The sequence below is a fragment of the Pelodiscus sinensis genome, chromosome 5, assembly GCF_052426305.1.
Source record: "Pelodiscus sinensis isolate ZL-2025 chromosome 5, ASM5242630v1, whole genome shotgun sequence".
Taxonomy (NCBI): Eukaryota; Metazoa; Chordata; order Testudines; family Trionychidae; genus Pelodiscus; species Pelodiscus sinensis.
In genome coordinates this window covers 122,223,938-122,250,369 of record NC_143056.1, presented here as the reverse complement: position 1 = coordinate 122,250,369, position 26,432 = coordinate 122,223,938, and the positions used below count along the sequence as shown (strand labels likewise).

General features: G+C 43.7%; 1 protein-coding gene across 4 annotated transcripts in view; it reads left to right on the top strand.

Annotated features, from left to right (window-relative positions):
* Positions 1–26,432, top strand: part of LRRC56 (leucine rich repeat containing 56) — a 99,942-nt gene that overhangs the window by 11,215 nt on the left and 62,295 nt on the right. For 2 of the 4 annotated variants that reach the window (XM_075928266.2, XM_075928267.2), the window contains 2 exons: positions 9,436–9,602; positions 23,711–23,798. In XM_075928266.2, the coding sequence (XP_075784381.1) occupies positions 9,447–9,602; positions 23,711–23,798 (244 nt within the window). In that variant the 5' untranslated portion in view covers positions 9,436–9,446. Of the gene's footprint in view, positions 1–9,435; positions 9,603–23,710; positions 23,799–26,432 lie in introns of those variants that run through there. The other 2 variants (XM_075928271.2, XM_075928269.2) reach the window with 2 other exon arrangements.

Below are 26,432 nucleotides of genomic sequence, written 5' to 3'. Positions count from 1 at the left end.
AACAGCTTCTAACAGTCTGGGATGAGTGTACTGTGTGCAGCAGCACATGGTGACATGTGCAGCTACTTGCGTGCCGTGTGCAGCAGCACATGGTGATGTGTGCAGCAGAAGCTAGAACCATCTGTGTAAATATTCATAGTGGTTATTGCTTATTCAGTGTCACTGCTCACGCATATTAATGAGAAGGCGGGGACCCCGTTACAGCGAGTGGACCCCCTCACCACTCCAGCCTAGGAGAGAAGCTGCTGGCCAGCCCCACCCATGAGCCCCCCCCACACCTCAGCCCCCTGTCCTGAGCCCGTCTTCACCCCCCCAGCCCGACTACTGAATCCCCCACATCTCCAAGCCCCTGCCCTGACCTCCTGCACCCTCCACACTCCTATCCCCCCTACCTTGAAAGATCCAAGCAACACCAGGTAAGTCTCCTAGTACTTATATATAGAATAGCTCATGATTTTAAAATGCAGTGGTTTTGTGTTTATCTATATTATATGTTTCGTAAGAAAAAGAAATAAAGCTTTCACCTCCAGGTTGCTGGTTCAAATCCATTCTGGGTTTATAACAGAAGCCTGCTCACACAGAAGTGAATTTCACTCTGAAATAGCATAAAGACTGAACACACCTCTCACTCATGGTGAAATTCACCCTTACAAAGGGCTGGGTAAAGCCTATGCACCACTTACTGCCTCTTCTTAGCGATTAAGTGGAATTTAAGTGGGGCATAGGCCTTGTGAATTTCATCCCCAGTGGTATCTCTAGATTAGGGTTTATGCACACTGCGCTGCTACTTCTATCCTGTGGATAAATAGAGGATTTGGTATCTTTCACAAGCAGTAAATTCACACACACAAAATATAAACAATGGGCCAAATCAGATTTTACACTATAAGTGAATTTGACCCAATTAATTGAAGTTCCAATTCAGTAAAGCATTTAGATGCTTACTTAATTTAAGGCATGGACTTAATTCCCATTGACATCAGTTGGACTGTGTTTAAAGTTCAGCATGTGCTTCAGTGGTGTGCTGAACTGAACCTTCATCTGATTGCAGAATGAGGAAGGCTTGATTCCAGTTTCAGTTACACATGTGTAAATTGGATATGATTCTGTTTAAAGCCACTGGATTTTCAGTGATGAAGTCAAGGAGACAATCAAGGCTTGACAGTCCAGATTCTTTGTGAAAACAAGACATGCGTTAGGGAATATGTGAATGGAATGATTATTAATGTTTTATATAGCGATTAGCTATTGGCAATTTTGTCTTTGCAGTAATGTTATCTTTAATTTCAGTGTTGATTTCTTTCCCTGCACTTAAGAATAATAAAAGTAACAATAACATCTTGTTATCCAAGGTGTAAAGAGAGCTGTTGAGGGTGACTTGCTATATATAAAAAAAATTAACTCTTTTTTTTATTACACCTGCTAAAATGGAGTAGTACAGGATCCTGCATATTACTTAAATGTTGTAAAGAATTATTTTTCCCTTTATGGATTTATTAAAGTAATGGTAGTTTCCTGATGACTGTTTGGGCAGCTGGAACCTGCTATGATGTCATTTTCCAGAAGAGGTTATCTGCAGTGCACTTACACAGAATTACACTTAAAAGGGTACTTACAATTCCCCTAGGACTTTTAAACCAAACTCTGAGTTGAATCCTTAGTAAACACAGTATTCTTTGTTTTCATTTAGTGACGAATGCTCGGAGCACAGCCATGGCTTGTGATTGTGCAGTTAAATGAATAATCACATAATCATGAAGTGCAGGGAAAATTAAATACTTCAGTGTATGTTTCATGTATTGAGAAGACAGCAGTATGTTTTTATAGAAAATTTTCATTACTGAAAGCATAGGAAGAAGATAATATGGAATGCCAGTGCCATTCCTGAAATTAGACTCATTGCTGCATGGAGTAACTTTCTGAACGCAGGAGCAGCTAAGCAGCAGAAAAGCTTTTTCTTCAGAGGCTAGCTTAAGAGAGCAGGAGTGTGCTTGTTATGGGGTGCTGGGTGATTTCTTGGCCTGAAGAGGTCAGAAGAGACACTCAGGGAGGAAAAGGAATGGGGGTATGTCTACACTACAAAGTTAGTTTGAACTAACGTCCGTTAGTTCGAACTAACTTTCCTAGGCGCTGCACTAGCGCTCCGTTAGTTCGAACTTAATTCGAACTAACGGAGCGCTTAGTTCGAACTAGGTAAACCTCATTTTACGAGGACTAACGCCTAGTTCGAACTAGTTAGTTCGAACTAAGGGCTGTGTAGCCCTTTAGTTCGAACTAGTGGGAGGCTAGCCCTCCCCAGGTTTCCCTGGTGGCCACTCTGGCCAACACCAGGGAAACTCTATGCCCCCCTCCCGGCCCCGGACCCCTTAAAGGGGCACGGGCTGACTACGGTGCCCGTGCCAGGTGCAACCCTGCCAGCACCCAGCCAGCAGACCCTGCACCTGGCACGGCACAGAGCCACCCACCCGATGCCCCCCAGCCCACCCCCTCTTGCCAGGACCAGGCTGGCGACTCCTGGGAGCTTGCCCTGGACCGCAAGAGGCGGGCACCTTCCTGGGCTAGTGCGGACATCGTGGACCTCGTCCACGATCTCCGCACTAGGCACAGGAAAGTGGCCGGCTAGGGCAGGAGAGCTGCCAGCCTGGCCACCCAGGAGCAGGTGTGCATGAAAATCAAGGGGGTCCACTGAGACCCCCGACCCTGAGTCCTGAGCTTACAATGGCCGTCCTGGGTCAGACCAAAGGTCCATCTAGCCCAGTAGCCTGTCTGCCGACAGCGGCCAACCCTAGGGACCCTGGAGGGGATGGACCGAAGACAGTGACCAAGCCATTTGTCTCGTGCCATCCCTCTCCAGCCTTCCACAAACTTTGGGCAGGGACACCACTCCTACCCCCTGGCTAATAGCACTCCATGGACCCAACCTCCATGACTTGATCTCACTTCCCTTTCAACTCTGTTCTAGTCCCAGCCTTCACAGCCTCCTGCAGCAAGGAGTTCCGCAGGTTAACTATTTGCTTTGTCAAGAAGAACAACTTTCTCTTACTAGTTTGAAGCCTGCTACCCATTCCTTTCCTTTGGTGTCCTCTAGTCCTTCTTTATGGGAACTCAGGAAGAACTTTTCTGAATGCACCCTCTCCACCCAACCCCTGCTTTTAGAGACCTCTATCCTGTCCCCCCTCCGTCTCCTCTTTTCTAAGCTGAACAGTCCCAGTCTCTGTAGCCTTTCTTCATCTGGGACCTGTTCCCAACCCCTGATCATGTTAGTTGCCCTCCCTTCTCCCAGCCTTTCTCTTCCCCTCTCCCACCTCCTTTTCCCAGTCTCCCCCAGTTTTTTTCAATAAAGACAGAGTCAATGTTGGAAGAAACGTTATCTTTATTTTGTACATCAATAAGAAGGGGGGCTAGGGAAGGGTAAGTGGAAGGAGGTGAGGGAGGAATGGGGTACGAGCCCCCGATGGGGACGACTGGGCTGGCTCTGCGGGCTTCTGGGGGTGGAAGCTCTCCTGCAGCCCCCCAATTACCCCCTCTCCCCAGATGGCAGCCTGCGGCAAGTGCAGCCGGGCTGATGTCCGAGTGGTGTGATGTGCCCAGTGTGGGTACTCCGGGCAATCCAAGCCAGGAGTGCTTTGCAAGTGGGGCACCGCTTAGAACTGTGTGTCCGGGGTGGGGGTCGGGACCCTTTAAGCGCAGCCCTCGGCTAGCCTGAGACAGCATCTCCATGCTCTAAGTCCTCCTCTTATGCCCTGCCAGCACTGCTTCCGGCCATCCTTAAGCCCTGTTCAGAGTCCACTCAATGTGGACTTGCTAGTTCGAATTAGCAAAACACTAATTCGAACTAGTTTTTAGTTCTAGACGCGTTAGTTCGAATTAGCTTAGTTCGAATTAACTAATTCGAACTAAGTTAGTTCGAACTAGCGCTGTAGTGTAGACGTACCCTGGAAGAAGTGCCAGGAGGGGTGTGATTAACAGTAGAAAGATGGAAACCAAGTTTTATTGGCTCCTATTTCTTCAGCTATAACTCATAAGGACTAAGAGCTAATCAAAGGATTCAGTTTGTCACTTAAGTTTATTTCAGTATTTCATTAGGGTTTGTGGCTCATGTGATGACACCAGCACAATGTATGCTGAGGAGTTACTTGCAACAGAAGATAGCAACAGTGATATTGAGGGACTTGCAAATGGCAAAACTTCCAGTCCTAGTGTGCTATGACTCCCTTTTCTTATTTAATATGTGGGTGTATATATGTTCTTGGCACAAAGCTGGATCAATATGTGTAGATGTTGGTTTTTAAAAATAATAGCCTATTTAAATTTATGTGGATAAGAACTTTTGCTAGTATTTTGATGTATGAACTTAGAAGTACTAATGACCAAGTACAGTCCAAAGGGTCTTTCCAAGGTATCAAAAAATAAAACGGGGGAGGAGGGGGAATTAACGTAGAGGCATATGCTTCTGGTAACTGCCATGTTTGAAATGCATATTTATATATATTTAATGAAGAATACATTGCATCATCCTTAACTCAGATATAAATCTTTTTAAAAAGACAGTGAAGCCTTGGAACTGTACCAGCTTGCCAAGGCCTAATTACATCAATTTACCAGGAAGAACTTGGCAGAGAAGAGTTAATTATTCTGTTCTATAGAGAATTCTAGTAATACAATAATCTGAGGACAACTTTATTTTAATAATAACCCTTATTACTTATATACAATAGAACCTTACATGTTCAATGTGTTGTTGATAGTAATAGTCACAAAACACTTATAGTGAAGGTAGGTAGCATCCGTATTATCATCACCTCCATTTTAAAATGCAGCCAATAAAGTGATTTTTTGGGGCTACAAAGTAAGTGTCTGGGAGATTAGAACTCCTGTCTCTTATGTCCTAACCAAAGACTTTAATAGGACTACTCATGTGCTTAAGACCCTGGCTGAATAAACGCCCATGTCCTCAATCCTGCAATTATTGATACGTATGGTCAATACAGCATTTATTCAGAAGAAGAATCTCACTAAGGTCAGTAGTGCTACTCATAATGTGGATTTCCTGTTTTTTAATGATTGGACAGAAGGTGACCTACTTTACCTGTTTCAGAATGTAAGATGTGGTAGAGCCAAGGAAAGCTTGCAGTGTGTAAGGAGCTCAGAAGCCAGTCTGTGTTTAGAGTAGCAGAGAACCCAAAGAGAGCTTTAGGATATTGGTAGGATTAAAGGAAAACCAAGGGCATCTGCTTAGTGAGTTTTGCTGTTGCTGGTGGCTACTGTCATCTCACAATTGACCTGCACACAAATGTGCTCACAAAAGTCCTAGATTCCCTGGCTTTCCATCATTTCCTTTAGCCTAATTTTTTCCCCCTTCTCACCTGGACAAAGGAAGTTCTGTTACCATCAGAGAAGATATGACTGCATATGCCTCCTGTGAATGCAGGAATTTTGCCAGCTATCCCAGCACACAGTTCTGGGATTAACTGGATTTTTAGTTGAGCCGTGTACTTCACCTTTAGGATTCCTGCATCACTGTCTTGCATTTCTCATTTTGGACATCATTCCTCAAAATCCTATCTCCTCTGGAGGAAGTGTTAACATGATGGAAATCCATCTTAGAAGATTGATATTGTTTACTGACAATAACAAAGGCAATTTGTAATGAAAATATTATTTTCCTTACTACTACTATTAATTATGAGTAACAGCTCAAAAGCAGGAAATACAGAATTGAGAGCATCCCTTCAGATATTAAACCTCAGATTGATCTGATTGTTGAACCTTAAGTAAACGCTACATCAACAAATGTGCCAGAAATGGGAGGATATTTTGAAATGTTGTAGCAATGGACTTAAATGATGAGATAAATAATTTCTTTTACTCTTTAGAACCCGTGCCTGCACACTACTGCTGTTAGAATAGTTGCATTTTGCAATTGATGGGTCACATCAATAATTCAGGATTCTCAATATAAACAACTCCAGAAAAACACAGTGACTCTATACAGTAGGCAGTATCTGATGGCAATATCTTTGCTTGAATTAAAAAGAACTCTCTCTCTCAAAACAGATTTTTCCTGTGGGACGACAGTGACGTCATGATGTCACTTTGCATCCTGCTTGCCTCCTCTCTCCCTCCTCCCCTCCCCTTTCCCTAGTGCTTGGGAGCCGGGATTGCCGCAGCCTCACTCCTCCCCACCCTCGGCAGCCAGGGGGAGACCGTGGGGTCTGGTGAGACCTCGGCCAAGCCCCTCTCCCTCTGGCGGCTGAGGGGAGAAAGCAAGGGCTGGCGTGGTGAGGGGAAGGGACTGGTGCAGCTTTGGTCTGCCTGGTAGCTAGAGGTCGGGGGGAGAGCCGGGGCTGGCCCAGCCTTGATTCTGCCCAACAGCCGGGGGGTGGAGAGCTGGGGCTGGCGCAGCTGGGCGGTGGGAAAGGGGTAGAGCCAGGGCTGGCATGGCCTTACCCATGCTTGACAGCCAGGCAGGGAAAGCCAAAGATGGCACAGCCTCAGCCCTGCCCAATAGCTGGGCAGAGAGCGAGGTCTGGTGCGGCCTTGGCCCTGCCTGACAGCCCAGGGGAGAGCTGGGGCTGGCAGGGGCTCTGGTGGGGGGGGGGCTGCTATGCCTCAGCCTGGCCCTCCCTGGCAGCTGTCGGGAGAGCCAGGTCTGCCTACCCCCAGGGTGGATGAGCGTAGCAAACAGGGAGCACGGCTCTCTAATAAAACTTTATAAATAATGTAACAAAACAGCCATACTTATTTATCTGTCAAACATGGTCATACATCCATGCAGTGGACATTGTTGTCCTAGTCAGACACTGGAAAATCAATTTTCCAAGAAAAGATAAGCTTCTTTTGATTACTTTTGTCTTTTTATTTTACAGACTTCTGTTCTGTTTTTGCTTCATATCAGCAAGATCTAATTTTTTTTTTGTCATTTGGGGACTGATGTTAGCCAAATGCTTTAATAAAGCTAATATTGCCAAGATTAACTGAACCAAATTCTTTCCAGCAATTTGCATAGGCGTATGCCAGAAAACCTACCGTCAGCTAGGGAAAAGCAAGATCAAAGCTGATTGAATTGCTTTTCTGGCATTACGTGCAACTGTGGTATAAGGCTACTTCACAAAACTTGGATGACAGAAAACACAGTGGAGTGTTTCTTGACATGACCTGGGAATCCGAGATCATGGTTCAAACTGATATGTACATACTGCATGGCCAAGGACAGGACATTAGTATCTCTCTGTTCAGGTGTAGCATGGGGTTTTCTGATCACATCACATTCTCACATATATTATTATTATACTTAATATAAATTGTCTCAGTGAGTTGTCTGCAAATCTGGTCATGGCAACAACATGGGTGTAATTTAATGTTGTTTCTGCAGCATGTACAGGACGTATGTCCATTTGGGAGATGTTTATTTGTGTTTCTGTATTCCAGCTGGAGTTTGATACTAGTTTTTAAGTTAAAACTTGCCTTCATCTGTAGGAACATGTAAGAAAGAGCCAACTATATAACAAAAACCAAAACTCTGTGTCCCGCGGGCACTTTTGAAAAACCCAACCTATATTCTTATAGGAAGGAAAGTATATTGAGGCCCTAGCTGAAAAATTCAAGCTTTCAATGGCTGAAAATGGACGGGAAGGGTCTCTCCTATAAACAGAACTTTGTAAAAGAATGATGTGATAGTGAAATAAATTAGAATGGAAAAGAGGGTCAAATGGTAGGTAATTTGAAAAAAAAATGAAAATATATGGGTTGTGGTATCATCTGAAGAATTAGGAACTCAGGATTTTTAAGCTCGTCCCCAACTTTTTAATGACAGCTGACGTTTTAGAAGCTATGGGCCTCATGGTTCCACTCAAGTTTAGTTTTATGGTGCTTGTAAGAGGCTAAAAGTATTAAAAGCAGCAAGTAGGTGCAGAAGAATCATCTCTTTAATATTTTTAGGTATTAAACTGTGTTATGGTTCAGAGAAGTGAACCATTTGGGATGACACAGTAGGCATTTTTTTCTGTGGAATCATAGAAAAGTAGAGCTGCAAGGGACCTCAAGAATTGATCTAGTCTAGCCTCCTGTGCTGAGGTAGAGACAAGTAAATCTAAACCATCTAGGGGCTCATCTACATTGGCCCCTTTTCAGGAAGGGGCATGGTAATTTTTGAAATCGCAATAGGGAAATGCGCGGGGGATTTAAATATCCCCCGCGGCATTTAAATAAAAATGTCCGCTGCTTTTTTCCGGCTTTTAGAAAAGCCGGAAAAGAGCGTCTACACTGGCCCCGATCCTCCGGAAAAAAAGCCCTTTTCCGGAGGAGCTTATTCCTACTTTGAAGTAGGAATCAGTGATAAACTTTTGGTTGAGTATGTTTTTTCAACTGGTTGTGCACCCACGTTGTAGTGAATTCACTAGACCCAATTTCCCTCGTTTGCTTCTGAAAATGTAATGTAGAACACCAGACCAAAGTGGCACTGAACCCTGCCATAACAATAGATGCAAAACCCGCAGCTATAGTTCTCCTGTTACAGTCATCAACATAACCCACAATACACCTTTCAAAATCCATGGCCCATGACAATATGCAGTGTGAATCCTCCCATTCTCTAAATGCCTCAATAACAATTCTGTGGGGGAAACAAGAAGACCACTGTGCTCCCCATTAAACTCACAGAGAAAAACAATAAAAGACCTGAAAAATAGTTTTCTGTAAGCCTGAAAGCTTTTCTCTTTCCCCGAGTTGGTTCAATAAACCACATTTTCCTTGTCTCTCTAAAAGCTTATCAGGCAAGTATGATTATCTAGATGATTTAATCACTTTTCTGATAAGAGGTACTATGCGGTATTACCTCATAAAAGGAATGGAAAATGTGGAAAAACTGCAGGAGCTTCCTCAACCGAGGAAAGTTTTTTCTGTCTTGCCTCATGTTAAACAGTAGTTTCTCCATCTTTGGTATTTATTTGCTGCCAAATAGAAGTAAATAGCTGTAAAAATCATTGTGTGATGCAAAAAAGGCCACACAACTTTTCAGGTACAACTGGCTGCTTTTAACTCTCACCAACATGTGCATGTGCCCACGCGCGCGCGCACACACACACACACAGGTTTAGTGGTTTTTTAGAACACTTTTGTGTATAGTACAGTGTTTTATATAACTAGTAAAAGACAATGCTCCTCTCCCCAAAAGCTTATAGTCTATATTGATCATAGCAAGACAGGACCTGAAAGATCACTAGAGGCTAAAAGTGAAAAGGAACATAGAGAATAAATTTGAAGTTGCTTGGGTAGCTGATTATGAATCAGTTTACTTTCTATTTGTTTTTGGTCATTTATAATCCCTTGTGGAAATCCTGCCAACTCGCAAGATAAGTGAAATTAACTTTTGCTAAGAGTATGTGGTGAATACTGAAAAAGAAAACTAGCTCTTGCTCTTGTTTTATTGCTTAGGCCATATTGAAATGGAGCTAAGCCAGAACCTTGGCGGAGTCCTCCGTCCAGGCTCAGCCACTCTCCGGGTGACTGATTTGAGGTGGCAAGGTCTCTTGAATCCCAGCCCACTGATTAAAGATGATGGAGAGTTACTTATGGATGAATACCTTTCCCCCAGTAAACTGGTGAGTGGCCTCTTGGTTTTTTTTTAATGCAGCTGTGAGGAGCACACTGTCATGCAATTAGTTTTATCCTTGCTTGTTAGCAACTTCTGATCAAGATTGCATAACTATGGAATAGCTGACAATTAGAATGTCATGTAAAGTGGCCTCTGTCTTAAGTAGGGTTACCTGGTAGACCACCCCCCCAGATACTGGACACACTTGATTGTGGGCGGGGGGGAGGAGTGGGACTGGCAGGAGGAAGGGGGCCGGGAGGCTGGTGCGGGGGGTCGGGAGCCACGGGGCTGGCTGGGAGGAAGGGGGGCGGGAAACAGAGCTGGGGAGGGATCAGGGGCTGGGAGGGCTGGACAAGAGGAGGGGGGGGCCAAAGTAAAGGGGGTGGGAAGCAGAGCTGGGGAGGGTGCAGCCACTGGCCACTGCCGGAGTCTAACAGGCCATGCCCCTGGCAGGCACTCCCTCTAGTTGCTAGTAGAAGCCGGCCGGGGGCAGTAGTTGGCACTCCCAGCCAGGGCCGGCTTTAGGAAGTGTGGGGCCCAGTTCAAACCACTTTGGTGGCCCCCCCTCCCCTCCCCTCCCCTCCCCAGGATTTTTTGTTGAGCGAAAAAAAAAAACCTACACACACCCACACAACAAACCACAACCACACACAAATGTCACATCAGAAGTAGATCTGATCAAAATGTAGTTGAACATTTAAAAACAAAAATTCCATCCTTTATTATGCAAAATTTTACACAAAATTAAATCAGTTGCCTTAAGTGTAGGTCAAATATTTTCAATTGCAAACTATCCAATTTTTTCAATAAAGTTTAAAGTTTGATTTTTAAAAAGTTACCAGAGAGCATTGCAGTTTTCTGTTACATTGATTTACTTTTTAAATAGCAAAAATGGAGTCTTTGTTAAGAAAGTGTCAGTTCTGTGGTCAAATTCCAGTCCTTAGTGATTTCAGCACCAATGATTTCACTAGGTAATATGGTACCTCACCACCATTGCCTCCTTGCACTGCCTTTCAACACATTGCCTGCCTGTGGAGTCTAAGGTCAGTCTAGACAAGATTTTATCAATGATTTTTGCTCAAGTGATCACTGAGACAAGACAAGGACTCTCAATTGATTCTAGTCAGCTCTGCCTTTAAACACTGGATGTAAAGTGTCAGATATAATTGAGGACTCCCAAATAGACTCTACACCACCAGAAATAACACCTGTTTCCAACTTCAGAGGCTATGTCTAGACTGCAAGCCTCTTTCGAAAGAGAGCGTCTAGACTGCACGTTGAACTTTCGAAAAAGTGGCTTGCTTTTTCGAAAGAAAGCATCCAGTGAGTCTGGATGCTCTCTTTCGAAGAAGCCCTATTTACATTCAAGAACGCCTTCTTTCAAAAGAAGGAACTTTCGAAAGAAGGCGTTCTTCCTCGTAAATTGAGGTTTACCGCCATCGAAAGAAAAGCCGCGTTCTTTCGATTTAATTTCGAAAGAACGCGGCTGCAGTCTAAACGCAGTCTAAAACCCCTGAGTCTGGACACAGCCTAAGTGAATGTCACAGATGTGACTCACCATCCTCTGCTTAGTGTTCAAGTTATGGTAGACCCTAAGCCAGGTCATATTAAGTTCAGGCCTTTTAATCACTCAATATGGATAACAACATTTCATTCTCCCAGCTCCAAGTCTTAAGTGAATTTCAACCCAAAAGAGCCAAAATTGATCACCTTGGCACAGCAAGTGTGTCTACTGATCTTGGTGGCAAAGTAAGTTGTCGATATAAATAAGGTCTGCTCCTGAAGCCTTTTCCTACAGTTGATTAACAGATGGCAGTAGATAGGTCATTCAGACCACTGGCTGATAATCACGCTGACCAGTCATTAACCATAGTCATGGACTCATCCTACTCTCCATTGTCTCTATGATTCTCTCATGACCTGTGACAAAAAGGAGGGTGGAAAGGGAAACTGAAGGGAGAGACTTCTCTAAATTCACCAATCAAAGAACAGTATTGCCAAACCAAAAATCACAAGGAACACCTACACAAAGTTATGAGAATGGTCTACAAATCATAAGATATTTTAAAAATAAAACATGTTAGATTTTTATTGGCCTTTTGTTTGAGTGTTTAGGGTTCATGTTTTAAAGCTTTCCTCCTTAGCTGTAAGGCCCAGCAGTATAGAGAACTTTTTTTAAATGAAAGCTGAGATTCCTACATAATCAACTTTTCCAGGCCATTAGAAAAACTCCAAATGTTTTGAGACTCATGGTAAAACAATGGAGGAATTCTTGTGAGCCCATGCTTTGCACACAGTATAAATAAAAAAACCAACAACAACATCTTCTCCACTAAACATCCTAATGAGATACTGCAAATGACGCACTGAATTCAACAGCTCCTGATATGAACAGGTATCAACCTAGTTTTTCATATTTGAGATGGGTTACCAGGAATTATACATGACAATATGAAATCTTTCCACTCTCAAGTCAGCATATTCACAAAGCACCTATAATTTTGATCCATTTTATATTATTTTCTCCCAGGGGCAACTGACCCCTCTGGCCCCCTCACTATGCCACTGCCCCCCACTCCTGCAGATCTATCATCTTATGCATGTGCAAGATTTGGGAGAGCTGTCCCATGAATCTGCAGTTAGTGTCTGTGGTGCCTGCTTTTGGGTGGTGTCCCAATGCTGCCACATTCACCTCCAAAGAGGGGGCTTCCCAAAGCAGGCCCTTGTTGCAGACCCCCAAGGCATCCACAGGTCCAGTCTCCTTTCAATGGGCCCACTTCCCAGGGCTCATTGATCTTGGATCTGGCTTACATCCCCTCTCCAACCTTTGCAACTTCCCAGAGGTGCTCACCTTCTGCCTTATCCATTCCCACCTCATTCACCCTACAGGTATAGTCTCTGCCTCACTTGTCCTAGGGACTATTTTACCAAGACGTAATACAAAGTTTCCATGTAAAAGGACTCAATACAAAGCTAAAAATTTCAATGAGAGAATGATTAATACAGAGACATGTCTACATCTGCCACAGGGAGACACCTCTGCCTGCCTCCACCCCTCTCCCCCAGAGTCTACAACCCCATTGCAAAGCGGGGGAGTGGAAGAAAAGAGGCTGAGGCCCATCAAAAGGACTGAAGCAGTCACGAGCAAGCCATGCCCAGGAGCCATTCTCCTGTTCATCGCTGGTGCAGTGTTGCTTCAGGCACGCTGAAATGCAGTTACATCTAGGGTTTAACACCTGCACAAGGTTTCAGGCAGGGGGCCGTGCGGGCTGCCTTCCTGCAGAGCCCCCATCAGAATTACTGTGCCCTCTTGGCTTAGGAAAAGAATAAACAGGAGGATTGGAAATTAACCCTCCCAGTCTCACGTCCACTAGGCAGGGAATAAGCCATCTACGTTAGGACCCAGCTGGAGTATCATGTCCAGTTCTGGGCGCCACATTTCAGGAAATGTGGAGAAACTCCAGAGAAGATCAACACAAATGATGAACGGTCTAGAGAACATGAGATATGAGGCAAGGCTGAAGAAATTGGCCTTGTTTACCTTGGAAAAGAGAAGACCAAAAAGGGACATGAGAGCAGCTTTCAAGTATCTAAAAGAGTATCATAAGGAAGAGGAAGAAAAATTGTTCTGCTTGGCCTCTGAGGTTAAGATGAGAAGCAATGGGCTTAAATTGCAGATATTTAAGACCAGGTGAGACAGACACACACAGGCCCCATTTAAGTCTGTTCTGCTGATATTAATAAAACGCAATAGTTACCCAATTTATACCCATGTCACAGCACTTTTCATGAGCAATGACAGTCCAAGACTTTAACTACTAAAACACATATCAACAGAAGATCATTACACTGACTACTTTTTGGTTTTGGCTCCCACTCGCCAACCACGTGTTGATCCCCACATAAACCCAAACTGCTCCGTGGGGCGCAAACAAACTGGCCGTGGGCAGCATACCAAGTTATTAATAAGTATTTTATAAACCTTTACCTTTTCTCTCTGCTGCCATGTCTCCTCTCCTTGTTCCATCATCTCCCCTGGTGCATGCTGCCCCTCTACTCCTCACCCTCTTCTACTGTCCTGACTCCTGCCCTTCTCACTGCCCTCAGCTCTCCTGCAACCTGCCCCCCTCCATCAGCCCTTCACTCCCCCCTGTGCCCACTCCCCCAATAGCCCCACTCTGATCAAGTGAGCTACGCCTCCTCATCCCCTCTTCCATTACCTCCCTCTACACACCTGCCCTGCCTCTCTCCTCTGGTGCTGGTCCCTTCCCTGCAGGTGTCTGCCCTTCTGCTTCACCTGAGAATCCTCTGGCATCTGCACCTTCCCTTAGCCCTGCAGCCTCCTGGTGCCTCCCCCTTCCCTTATTGCCCCCTTTTCCCTCTTTACCTGATGGCCACCCCCTCATCATCCTCTGACCCCATTCCCCTCATGCCCCTCTGTGCCCTCACACATGACTTGCTCCATCCCCACCTTTCTCATGCCCACTCCTTCTTTTAAGCCTTCTCCTAGCACCTTCCCCTATAGCCCCCAATGCCCTTCCCCTCTTCTCTCCTCTCCTCTCCTCTTCTCTCCACACATCACCCTGTCCCCCCTCCCACTGATACCTCCCCTCCTGCCCTTTCCCTCATTGTCTGCAGTGCATATGGTCCCCTGCCATTTGTCTCTTGGTGCCTTCCCCTTTCTTCCCCTCCCCACAAGCCTCTTCCCCAGCCCCTCTGCTGGTGCACAAGCCCCTTCCCTACCTTCCGTGTTGCAGGGCTGGAGTCTGCACTCAGGCCCCGCAGTCGGAACCTGGAGCCAGCCACGCAGCCTGCCTCCAGGCACTTTGAAAATCCCGAGCGTGATGTCACGTCATGTCACGCCTAGGCTCTGCCCACTTGCAACACCGTGCATGGGCAGCAGCAGGCAGTGAAGGGAAGCTGCCCAGAGCTGCGCACGGGACGGGACAGGGACAGAGGGACGCACGGGGGGGCCAACAGGAGAGGCCAGGGCTCGCTCCGGGCAGAGCCAGAGGAGAGACCCAGCTCCACATAGTAGTGGAGCAGGGCTCCCGGCTCTGAATTGTAACGTCAACCCCGGCAGGCTGGCACTTCCGGGTGCAGGGGCACAGGGCCCCCTTAGGCGCGGGGCTCGATTCGACCGAATCAGTCGAATCGGTCTAAGGCCGGCTCTGCTCCCAGCCGCTCCCCCCGCCCAGCTTCTGCATGCAACCAGAGGCTCCCAGCTGGGAGGCGGGGCCACAATTGGCACTGGGAGCCTTTGGTTACATGCAGAAGCCGGGCAGGGGGAGTGGCTGGCAATCCCAGCCACTGCCCCCGCCCCGTCCCACCCGTCTTTTGCACGCCACCACAGGGCTCTCAGCACCAGTCGTAGACCACCTCCCAGTCGCTCCCCTGCCCCCACCAGGCTTCCATCCGGCGCCCTGCCGGAAATTCAGAAAATACCAGACATTGCACATGTCCGGTATTTTCTGAATTTTTCTACCAGACAGAGGGCACAAATACCAGATTGTCCGGTAGAAAACCGGACACCTGGCAACCCTAGTCTATATCTATGTCACAGGTTCTCAAAGTGGGCCACAGGCCTGCCCAGATAAGCTGCTGATGGGCCCATGCCACTTTGTTTACCTAAAGAGTCCAGAGATATAGAGCCTTGCAGCTCCCAGCGGCAGGAAGTAGTGTGGCCCAGGCTGCTACTTCCCGCAGCTCCCCTTGGCTGGAAACAGCAAACCACAGCCAATGGAGCTATGAGGCTCTGTGGCTACAGACACTTTAGGTAAACAAAGCGGCACAGACCCATCAGTAGCTTACCCGGGCAGGCCTGTGGCTCATTTTGAGAACCACTGGTCTATGTCTTGCCTTGTTTCATATACAGATATGTCCAATGTAGTTCCTTCCGTTTGTTATTAACGTAGTGAGGTAGGCATAAAATAGTGCATGTAGCAGAATCATAATTCAAAACTGATATAATTAATTATTTCTAAAGAGGAATTTCCACATAGACTGTGTGCTGGAAATCAGGGTATGTCTACACTACCCTCCTAGTTCGAACTAGGAGGGTAATGTAGGCATACCGCACTTGCAAATGAAGCCCGGGATTTGAATTTCCCGGGCTTCATTTGCATAAGCGGGGAGCCGCCATTTTTAAATCCCCGCTGCTTCGAACCCCGTGCAGCGCGGCTACACGGGGCTCAAACTAGGTAGTTCGGACTAGGTTCCTATTCCGAACTACCGTTACTCCTCGTGAAATGAGGTGTACCGGTAGTTCGGAATAGGCACCCTAGTCCGAACTACCTAGTTCGAGCCCCGTGTAGCCGCGCTGCACGGGGTTTGAAGCAGCGGGGATTTAAAAATGGCGGCTCCCTGCTTATGCAAATGAAGCCCGGGAAATTCAAATCCCGGGCTTCATTTGCAAGTGCGGTATGCCTACATTACCCCGCTAGTTCGAACTAGCGGGGTAGTGTAGACATACCCTCAGAAATTTAATGAAAATTTAATTTTGATTCCTGAATAGAGTAAAATCATCCAAATGCCACTCTCACTTGCCTCTTGTTAGTCTTCAGAGCCAATTATAAAATAGTGAAGGTATTTTAACTACTTTCTAAATTTATCAAAAGTGCCTATATTTTTTCCACTTCTGTCAAAGCATACTTGAAAGCCATTCTGCCTTTTGACAAAGGAAAGTGATATTGGTGCGTCCCTCTGTCAGAGAATGATGCACTGAAATCTGTTGTGTAGAAACCTCTTATTTCCCAATATATGGTATTTACTGAGTACTAGTGAAGAACAGAAAATTTTGGGGTCCTGGAAAGCTGAGGAATGCTGTGGTGGGGACAGGCTGTACCTTCCTGCATGTCACACAGTTGAGCTTCATGGCTGAGTTTTGTACAAGAGTGATGAGGCTGAGGCTGTGTTTTGGACAGGTCAGGGGAATTGTGGAAATATGGCCATTGCATCTGTGAACTACTTAGATCCACTGGTCCTCAACTCTAGTTTGGTGGGAGGGTAAGTTGATGGCAACCAAAAAGTCAAATGAGAACTCAGTCATTGCTGCAGGAAGAACAGAAATCTAACTGCAGTAAGTTGAAGTGCTCCTTTACATTCTGCTCTATAAAGGACAGTGTAAGTACTCTAATACTGCAGCTCCTGGAATTCAGTTCTAAACTTTCATTTTTTAAAAAAAAGTAATGTTGGAGCACTCCTAGTTGAGAAGAGAAGCTTGAACAAGTAATTTGAGTGTAATCAATACAGTGATGTTTGCTTGAGTCTGCAGTCTGTGTCAATAGCCCTGAGAGGTGTGAACTGCACCCTGGATCTCACTGGAGTATAAACTCTTGAGAACCACTACTCGGGCAGGGTGGGGGACTTACCAACACCAGCTCAGAGGATTCTGTGTGTGGCACAAGAAGAAGTGCAATGGGCTCAGTCACCCATACAGATGTACCCATCTGCTGCCACTACCTCTCTGGAGTGAGAGGGGAATCCTGCTGTTTTTGAGTGGGAAAAAATATCAATTATTAAAACCTGATCAATGGAGGTTACATTTTTCAAAGAACTAAAATACTGTTGAATTTCATTTGTATTTCTTTCGTCAACCTTCCAATTTACACTTTTTTTTTTACTGTAGTAAGAATCACAATGGGATGCAGGTCCATGACTAAGGTTCCTAGGTGCTATGTAATAAAAATGATAAAAATAAAGAACTCAAGAGTGCACTTTCAGTTAGATAAAAAATTACTCTCCAAACGCACTCTTCATATTTGATGTTCTTCCTGTTCATGAAATGTTTAGATGTAATCATTTCTTGGTGAGTACAGAATATGAATCCCTGAATAGTTGGCACATATCATATGCCTTGTTCTGTTTCTTTTGACTGCACCGAATGACTTTGATGTCTCTGTGCAATCTACTTGTTCTTAGTTAAACTTTGACAAAAGATTATGTCTAGTATAATATATAAAGAGACTAAAAATTACATAACATAAATCTCCTGGGAAACTTCCAAGGCAACCTTGTATGTAGTGCTGCTGTGGCCATGTCAGTCCCAGGATATTAGAGAATCAAGGTTGGTGATGTAATTTCTGTTACACACACACAGTATTTGGTCCAGTGTGTGAGAGAGGTGCATTTTGGTTACATGGAGCTCTTCACCTTGAATGGTTGCTCAGAACATGTGCTAACTACATATGCCAAATAATCTGTTCCATCTTGTGACACTCTTAAGTACTTTTCGTGGACTTGAGGAGAGGCTGTGCAGTTCAGAAACATGTCTCTCTCACCAACAGAAGTTTGTCCGATGAAAGAAATTGCCTCACCTACCTTGCCTCTCCAAAGTAGCCTTTTATTTTCTTAGGAGTGATCCAAAACCCATTGAAGTCAAGCAACAGATACCTCTGGATTTTCGTGGGCTTTGAGACATTACTTCAGCCAGCATATATCCCTTCTCTGTCCAAAGCCATATTGCTTTTTTATTAAATAATAAACTATTATGAAAAAGCTTTAATCTCTAGCAACTGAATTTCATTTTACACTATTTTTCTTGTATTAACTGCCAGTTAGATCCTCCTACAAATATGAAAGTATTTCTTTTTTATCAGTGAAGTTAAAGTACTTTACTTTGTGTCCACACCCTAATGTGGGTTGGATCAGGTTCAAGCACTTCAAGGTTGCATGTTTTAAAATTGATAGAGAAGTCCATTTGTGAGAACAAGTATTAAATGAATGTGTTTTGTCTATCCAGTTTCTACTGTATATGGTCACTTATTTGCGCTGGAACCTGACTTTTGTGTTGGCATTTTTGGAACACACTTCCTCTTCAAAGGAAAAATTATATGACATTGTCAAGGAAACATTAACAATGTTTACAGCTTGTTTTAATAACATATCTAATTTATCTATTCTTTGACCTCTCTGTTGGTAAAGTTGAAACAGCTGCTTCCATAAGTCACTTCCTCAGTTTTTTCAAATATAAAAATAGAGCCACTACTCAAACACTTAATCTGAAACAAATCTTTATGTGGGAAGTTTTTAAAACAACTGTATGCCATTAATTATCAAGATGTGTGAAGGTTTGGTTTTATGGTATCTTTCTTACTATCTCTTTGGCTATTAAAATTTTGGATTTTATTACTGAGTTCTAGTCTCTGCAGTGTTCCAAAAAAGAAATTGAATACAAGAGTGAAATTAAAATAAAAAGGCAACCACACATACACTAAAACAGGGCTACATTTCTATCACTAACACGGCTACATTTCTATCACTAAAACAGGGGTGGGATTTTTCTGTGGGTCAGCAGCCCCCAATCCAAAAAAGGTTCCCCACCCCTGCACTAAAGCCAGATGTATTTTTCATTCATCTGAGAATATGCTTAAGACCTGATTCTGCAAACTCTCTGTACAGGCAATCTCCCCTCCTGTCCCCAACTTTGAAGCATTGTGTAAGAACAGAGGTCCAGCTGCACAGAACATGTTGCAAGCTCAGAATCTTAATTCTTATTTAGTGGATAGTGTTAAGGGTATTTGACTCTTGCACCTTATTCTTATTTTATGGAGGCACTGTTAGTTTAAGAAAATATTGGTGTTCTCTTTATAGTATAGTTTTTTTGGGGGGTGAGGGAGGAAAAGGGTATTTGTGTTCTCTGGCCCTGTGAAATCCTCCAGTGAAGGTTTGTTTCAGATTAGAATGTAGAATCAAATGAAGTAAAAATCTTAAATGGGCCTAAATGTTCCATAGAATTTCTATGAATAATAATTCCATGCTCCAATAATAAGAATATAGTAGTAGGGATATATTATTGACCACCTAATCAAGACAGTGATAGTGACTATGAAATGCTAATGGAGATTAGAGCGACTGTATTGTCTGGGTACACATCACCTCAGGACGGGATGCAGAGAGAAAATTTCTTGATATCTTAAATGACTTCTTCTTGGAGAAGATGGTTCTGGAACCCACAGGAGAGGCTATTCTTAATTTAGTCCTAAGTGGTTCAAGAGGTAAATATAATTGGTTTGCTTGGAAATAGTGACCATAATGTAATAAAATTTAACATCCTTATGGTGGGAAAAACACCTCAGCAGCTCAACCACACAAAAATGGGGAACCACACAAAAATGAGAAAGATAGTTGAACAGAAATTAAAAGGCAAATTGACAAAAGTAAAATCTTTCCAAGCTGTATAGAAACTTTTCAAAAACACCATAATAGAGGCCCAACTTAAATGTATATCCCAACTTAATAAAACACAGTAAGAGAACCAAAAAAGTGCCACCATGGCTTAACAACCAAGTAAAAGAAGCAGTGACCGATAAAAAGACATCTTTTAAAAAGTGAAAGTCAAATCCTGGGATACGTCTAGACTACATGGCTCTGTCGACAGCCATGTAAAATAGTTTACTCACCATAGTCAATGAAGCGAGGATTTAAATAATCCCCGCGTCATTAAAATAAAAATGGCCACCGTGCTGTGCCGATGATAAGATAATCCGGCACAGCACGGCAGTCTAGACACTGCGCAGTCAACAAGGGAAGCTTTTGTCAACCACGCCGTGTCTAGACTGCCGCGCTGTGCCGGATCAGCTGATCATCGACATAGTGCGACGGCCATTTTTATTTTAATGACTCCGGGATTATTTAAATTCCCGCTTCTTTGACTATGCCGAGTAAACTATTTTACATGGCTCCGTCAACGGAGCCATTTAGTCTAGACATACCCCTAGTGAGGAAAATAGAAAAGAGCATACCCTTTGTCATGAAATTTCACTATATGATTATGTTAAAAATATGTTTCCAGAGATTTTACGCATAACAAATGATTTTATATCTTAGTAAGGTACTGATTGGGGGGAGGGTTCTCTTAAAACTAGTTCATTCAGTAGTCAGGAGTAAAAGGGAAACTCATTTGCCCAGCTATCTGGAAGAAAAAGAATGTTGTCCCTTTAAGGGCTCTCTTCAACAGGGAGTTTAAAGGAGAAAAGGGCTGGAGAGAAAGGCTAGGAAGATTTCTGAAGCAAGGGCTTTTTTACTATAGAACTTAAAATGTGTATTTTAGATAACGGTGGTCTTTTGAAGAATTTATTTAAACTATGTCTGAAGATCCAAGCATTTAAGGCTAAAGTTGAATACTCAAGATTGTGTATCTAAATATCTACGCAAGGATTTTTTAGCAATGTGATTTTATAATCTTCAGCCGCAAACTAATGAAAGATTTAAAGTAAATTTTAAACTAAGAACCTGTAGACATAGTAATGCACACCTGTTTTTGTCAGTAAATTCAAGGTTGGCACATGCCTGTTAAATAGCGTTATTAGAACTTAATGGCTCTTTCACAGTTTCAGTGTTATGCTAATAGGTCTGGCAAGCTGCAAGGCTTTTCACTTTTAAGTTAACAGATCCACTTCCAAGGAAGAGTCAGGAGCCTGCAAGCTTCAATGTGTGCAGTAGGAGCCTTCAGAATGGTCAAAATAGGGTTAGGAAGAAGGGACAGGTTGAGCAGTAAGAACCAAGGAAGGCATTGCCTTCCCTTGCCTCTTATACCTGCAACCCATGTCCCTCACCTACCTTGTCTCTCTACAGAGCTTATAGTCACAGACATGGCTGCTTTGCTTCTAATATATATAAAATTTTTGGCTGAGCAAGGTGAAGCTACATTCACCTTTCTGTTTGGATGTAACTTGATAAGCTTACATTCAACACTCAGTTATTGATAACTTTAGCTATTCTTCATATCTTCTCATTGTTACTTTTATTAATACTTGCACCATCCATGCTATAGTTTCATTTTGGCAGGATAGCTACCTTCCAAATATGCTCTTTTAATAAACTTGCATATGCTTCCTGTGATAACAGTGTCACTTTCAAAGAATTTACCTGCTTTGCAGCTGTCTGTCATACCAGGTACTCCATCTTGCTGCTGCCTGTTGTACTCAATATGTCATGTGGTTGATTCAATGGTGATTATAGTGAAACATTAACTAATCAAAGAAACTCATCTGATGGAGGGAAGAACTGGGAGCCAAATGGTTAAAGTATTTGGAAGAGCCTAGTGAGGACGTTAAATAATAGCAACATTCTGACATTATTTCTTCCCTCCCACTCCAAATTACAAACATGCCTTGATGTATATCTTATATGCGCCTGGTCATACGCGCTTGACCTGGAGCCATAGGTGTAATGACGCTGTATATGGCATGTTTCTCTCAGAGCCCTGCATGGAGCAGAAATCTAAGGAATTTTTTAGCTGAAATCTGAGCAGGAATTAATGATGCTAAATATATCAACTCCATCAGAGTCCTGTCAATTCTACTGCACAGACACAAAAAAGGGGAGAGTCAACATCAGCACCATTCCTAAGAAAGTCCTGGTGGAGGTGGACATTGGGCAACTGTGCAGAGAAAATGCTTGGGGACTGAAGGAAGCCTTTGATTTTTCTGCAGATCTTTGAATCTGCTGAATTTCCAGGTTTCCTTCTGTGAGCTGCCTCAGTCTCGTCCTCAGTGAGGCAAGGATCAGAAATGTTGTTGAGTTTTCTAATCTAGTTTAATCCTTCTGAGAGATGATGGCATCTATCACTAAACCAGCACTAAACTGTGTCATTTATTGGAAAGCCTTACTGCAACAGTGAGTGTATCTTGCTGTGAAGAATTTCTGACTTGTTTTCAGGAGAACATCACATGTCTTTGGAGGCAACTAACTCTATCAGAGCAGTTTCTGTGGGAGATGATGATGTGGTTGTGGCAGGAACACTCAGTGAGATTCTGGGTGTGTTTGGGCAGCTTTAGGCTATCATCTTACACCTTTATCCCCCTCAACTAATAAAATCTAGTGGGGACAAAATACATTTTATACATTTTATTGGAGCCAGTGCTCTTAAATCTCTAGTTTTAAAAATCAGTTTAACAAATATTTAAAGCTCAGTTTTGTATTAACACAATGCTCTCTTTTAATGAAGAAAAATCATTAGATAGACCAGGGCTGAGTTTGAGCCCTTCCCTGAAAATGGACATGATACATTAAAGTTAACTGTTGTGTCCACTTATACTACATCTGAATTTGACCCAATGTGTGGGAATATTGTAATTCCAACATCTCTATGTTAAGCATCTAACGATATTTCAACACTTAACTCCTGTTGAAATCAGTGGGAATTAGGTGGCCAAATAACTTTGGGGATCAAATGCTACATCCTTGTGTTTTCCCCAAAATACATAAACAGTGGTGGACTCAAATGTGTTGTCTTTCCACAAATCATTTCCCTGCTATAAATGTTATTCTCTGGATTAAAACAAAATAAATGAATTAGACTGTAACTTTTTTTTAATGTTAAACATTTTCCTATATGTGGGGACCACCTATCTGTTTTCTACTCCCCCATCCTCTTTGTAATACAAGTGCAAAGGACAACCCAGGTTTTATAAAGCAGAATGTCAATATGCATGTGTATATTGACTTTTGGAACTTTGGTGGGTTTGAGCCTAATCCAGCGAGGTACTGAGTGCCTCTTGCAAAGTATGGAATGCACTCAGTTTGCATTATTGAGCACTTCACAGCATTTAGCCCTTGGACCAAGATCTTCAGAAATGAGTTTGACTAAAGATTTAGTCTTTAGAAGTGACTTTATAAAGGAGCCTGATTTTCAGAAGGTAGATTGCTCAGCGCTTTCTGAAAATCAGGGTCCATTAAGACCTTTCAGATTGGGTACTTAAAATCACTAGTCATTTTTGACAGTCTTTGCCTAAGAGAGTAAACAGCATGACTATGAAAAAATTAATCTCAATATATACATGTCCTTGATTGCAGTAGGCATCGAGTGTGGAATTCATCTTTGTGTACAGTCCTAGTACAAAGTTTATGTAGCACTTAAGACCACAAGATCATGCTTCAATTACCCTTAATTAGTGTGTAAGTCTTGTACTGGGCCTCAGTGCAAGGGTGAATTTTATGCTAAGTGCAAATTTTTTGTTACTAAGGGTTACATGCAATCCAGAGTGATATGAAGCTCCTAGCAGAAATTAAATTAGAGTAGATTGAAAAGTGCACATTGTCATGCTATGGAAGTGCTTCTAATCTAACACCTGCCTGCTGTCTGTGAATTCACATCTATTCTTATCTTTACAGAAAGCACTGACAGGGGTAGATGATCTGCAGCGAGTGAGGGCTCTAGAGATGCGTGTGGACACGAGAGAGAACAGCTTGGGAAACTTTGGTGAGAAAACACTTCATCGTGTGCTCAATCTCTTACCTTTTTATTTATTTTGGCATGGAGGAGCATACTGAACTTGAGGAGCTGGTGGCTCAGAAAGCAGTGGAATGTGTGAAATACAAGATTTTCTTAAAACACAGGCCGCAGTCAGTATCTTATCTCTGCTTTTTAGTGTGAAGAGCGGAATTGAATCCTACGTATTATATGTAAATGTGATGAACAATACCAGTCCAATTTGGCCTCTATTCAGTTAGTACTGCTTGTAGCTTAACAATCAGGTTTAGCTAATTTGGTTTTTTTAGTGTTTCATGCTGGATTTTATGCTGCTTGGATGAATAATGCTGTACACAAAGGAAAACAAATAAGAATATTCCAATCTAGCTTAATTACCACTATTCCTAGATATGATTGTTCAGAGATCTGTGAGCCAACTTCAAAATTGCAACTGCAGTAATCTTGAAGAGCTGCATTTGACACCTTTAGTCTTTAAACTAGCATGTACAAGGTTTTCTGGTCCATTAAGGCTGCTTTATGCTATTCCAGGTGCACAAAGGAGCCTAAACTCATATGAACTGCCCAGCAGAAGATTTTACTTGTAAACGGAAATTTTCTGCTGGCAATAGGTTCATCCTTTTGGCCCCTGACACAGAATAATAGAAGTGAAAGGAACATTGAGAGGTCATAATGTCCAGTCCCCTTCATTCATGGCAGGACCAAGGAGGGACAATGTGGGGGAGAGGAGGCGCAAAGGATCAGGTGTCTCCCAAAAGCCTTGGGGGGAAGGGGTTAGGGACCAGCAGCTTGTGGGCAGAGCCATCCTGTCCGTAGGATGGTTTGTCCACCCAGGAGAGATTCAAATGGTGCCCAGCTGATTGGCAGAGTGCTCAGTCACCCATAGCTGGCAGCATATTTCTATTGATGATGCACATCTGCATATGCCTTGGTGCACATAACTAATACCACACATGGATGGCAAAAATAAGAGAGAATATTGCTCTGCTTTCCTGATTCCCAGGTGTGTTGCTCTGCTTCCTGCTGCTGCTAAGTGCGGAGCGGGGTGGCAATTCCACCCTTTTCCTCAAGAACCCTCTCCTGACTACATGCCCTGGGGAATTAATGGGGAGGGCAGGGCTTGGCCCCAACAACAGGGATCGGACCTGTCCCTTGTATTCACCAGCAGCAGAGGGAAGTGGAGCAACCCGGCCCCTGTCTGCTGTGCTCCACTGGCTCCCAGCTGTGTCACTCAGGGAACATTGCTTCAGGGAAGGGATGGCACCTCTCCCACACTCACTGACAGTGGAAAGTGGAGTGATATGGCTGGAAGCTGGTGTAGCAGAGTGGGTTGGGGCTGGGTCACTCGGCTTGCCCCCACTGCCGCTAGTGAATGCGGGGGGTGGGGAGCCTGACCCCTACTGCTCACACCAGGTGCCTCACTAGTTCCCCAGGCTGCAATGCTTGGGGGGGGGGGACTAGGAGGAATAGGTGGAGTAGGGGTGAGATGGAAATGGAGAAGGGGTGGGGAGGGGACGGAGCAGATGTGCGGGCTTGAGGGAAGGGGTGAAGTGAGGGCAAGGTGGGGGTTGGAAGAGATGGGACTCTCCCGGGGTAAGGGTAGGGCAGGGAGGAGTCACATGGGGGGCAGTCATGTGGCCTGCACCCCTCTTGTGTCCCTCCCCAGAAGTTACAAATGGGACTAACTACCATCTAGAGTTTGACCATCCCTGACAGGTGTTTGTCTAAACTGCTTTTAAAAATCTCCAGTGATGGAGATCCATCAACTTCCGTAGGCAGTTTATTCCGGTGTTTAGCCACCCTGGCGGTTAGGAGGTTTTTCTTAACGTCCAACCTCCCTTCCTGAAATTTAAGCCCTTTGCTTCTTGTCATCATTCCTCCTCTTTATAACAGCCTTTTAAGTACTTGAAAGCTGTTATCATTTCCTCCTCTCAGTCGTCTCTTGTCCAGACTAAAAAAACTCATTTTTCCAATCTTCTCTCCTAAGTCTTGTTTTTTAGTCCTTTAATCATATGTGTTGCTCTTCTCTGATCCACCTATAATTTGTCCACTTTTTTTCTGATTGTAGCTCCCAAAACTTGACACAGTATTTCAGTTGAGGCCTAATGAGCGCGCACGCTAGAGTGTTGTCTCTCGTGTTCTGCTTTCATTAGTTCTGTTAATACATCCCAGAATGATGCTTGCTTTTTTTGCAGTAGTGTCACACTGTTGACTCATGTTTATCTTGTGGTTCACTATGATCTCTAGATCACTTTCTGCAATACTCCTTTCTAGGTGGTCATTTTCCATTTTGCATTTGAGCAACTAGAAGTTAAGCTGACTGGTCTGTAATTCTCTGGGCTGTCCTTATTTCCATTTTTGTAAATGGACACTTTGCCTTTTTCAAGTCTTCTGGAATCTCTCCTGTATTCAATGGCTTTTCAAATATAATCGCAAATGGTTCAGATATCTCCTCAATCAGCTTCTTGAGTATTGTAGGATGCATTTCAGAGATTTGCATTAAGATACTGCACTGCACTACTTGTATGAGGTGAATTAAAATATTTTTTGTTGCTCACCATGCTAAGTGTGTGTGTGTGTGTGTGTGTGTGTGTGTGTGTGTGTGTGTGTGTGTGTGAAAGATTC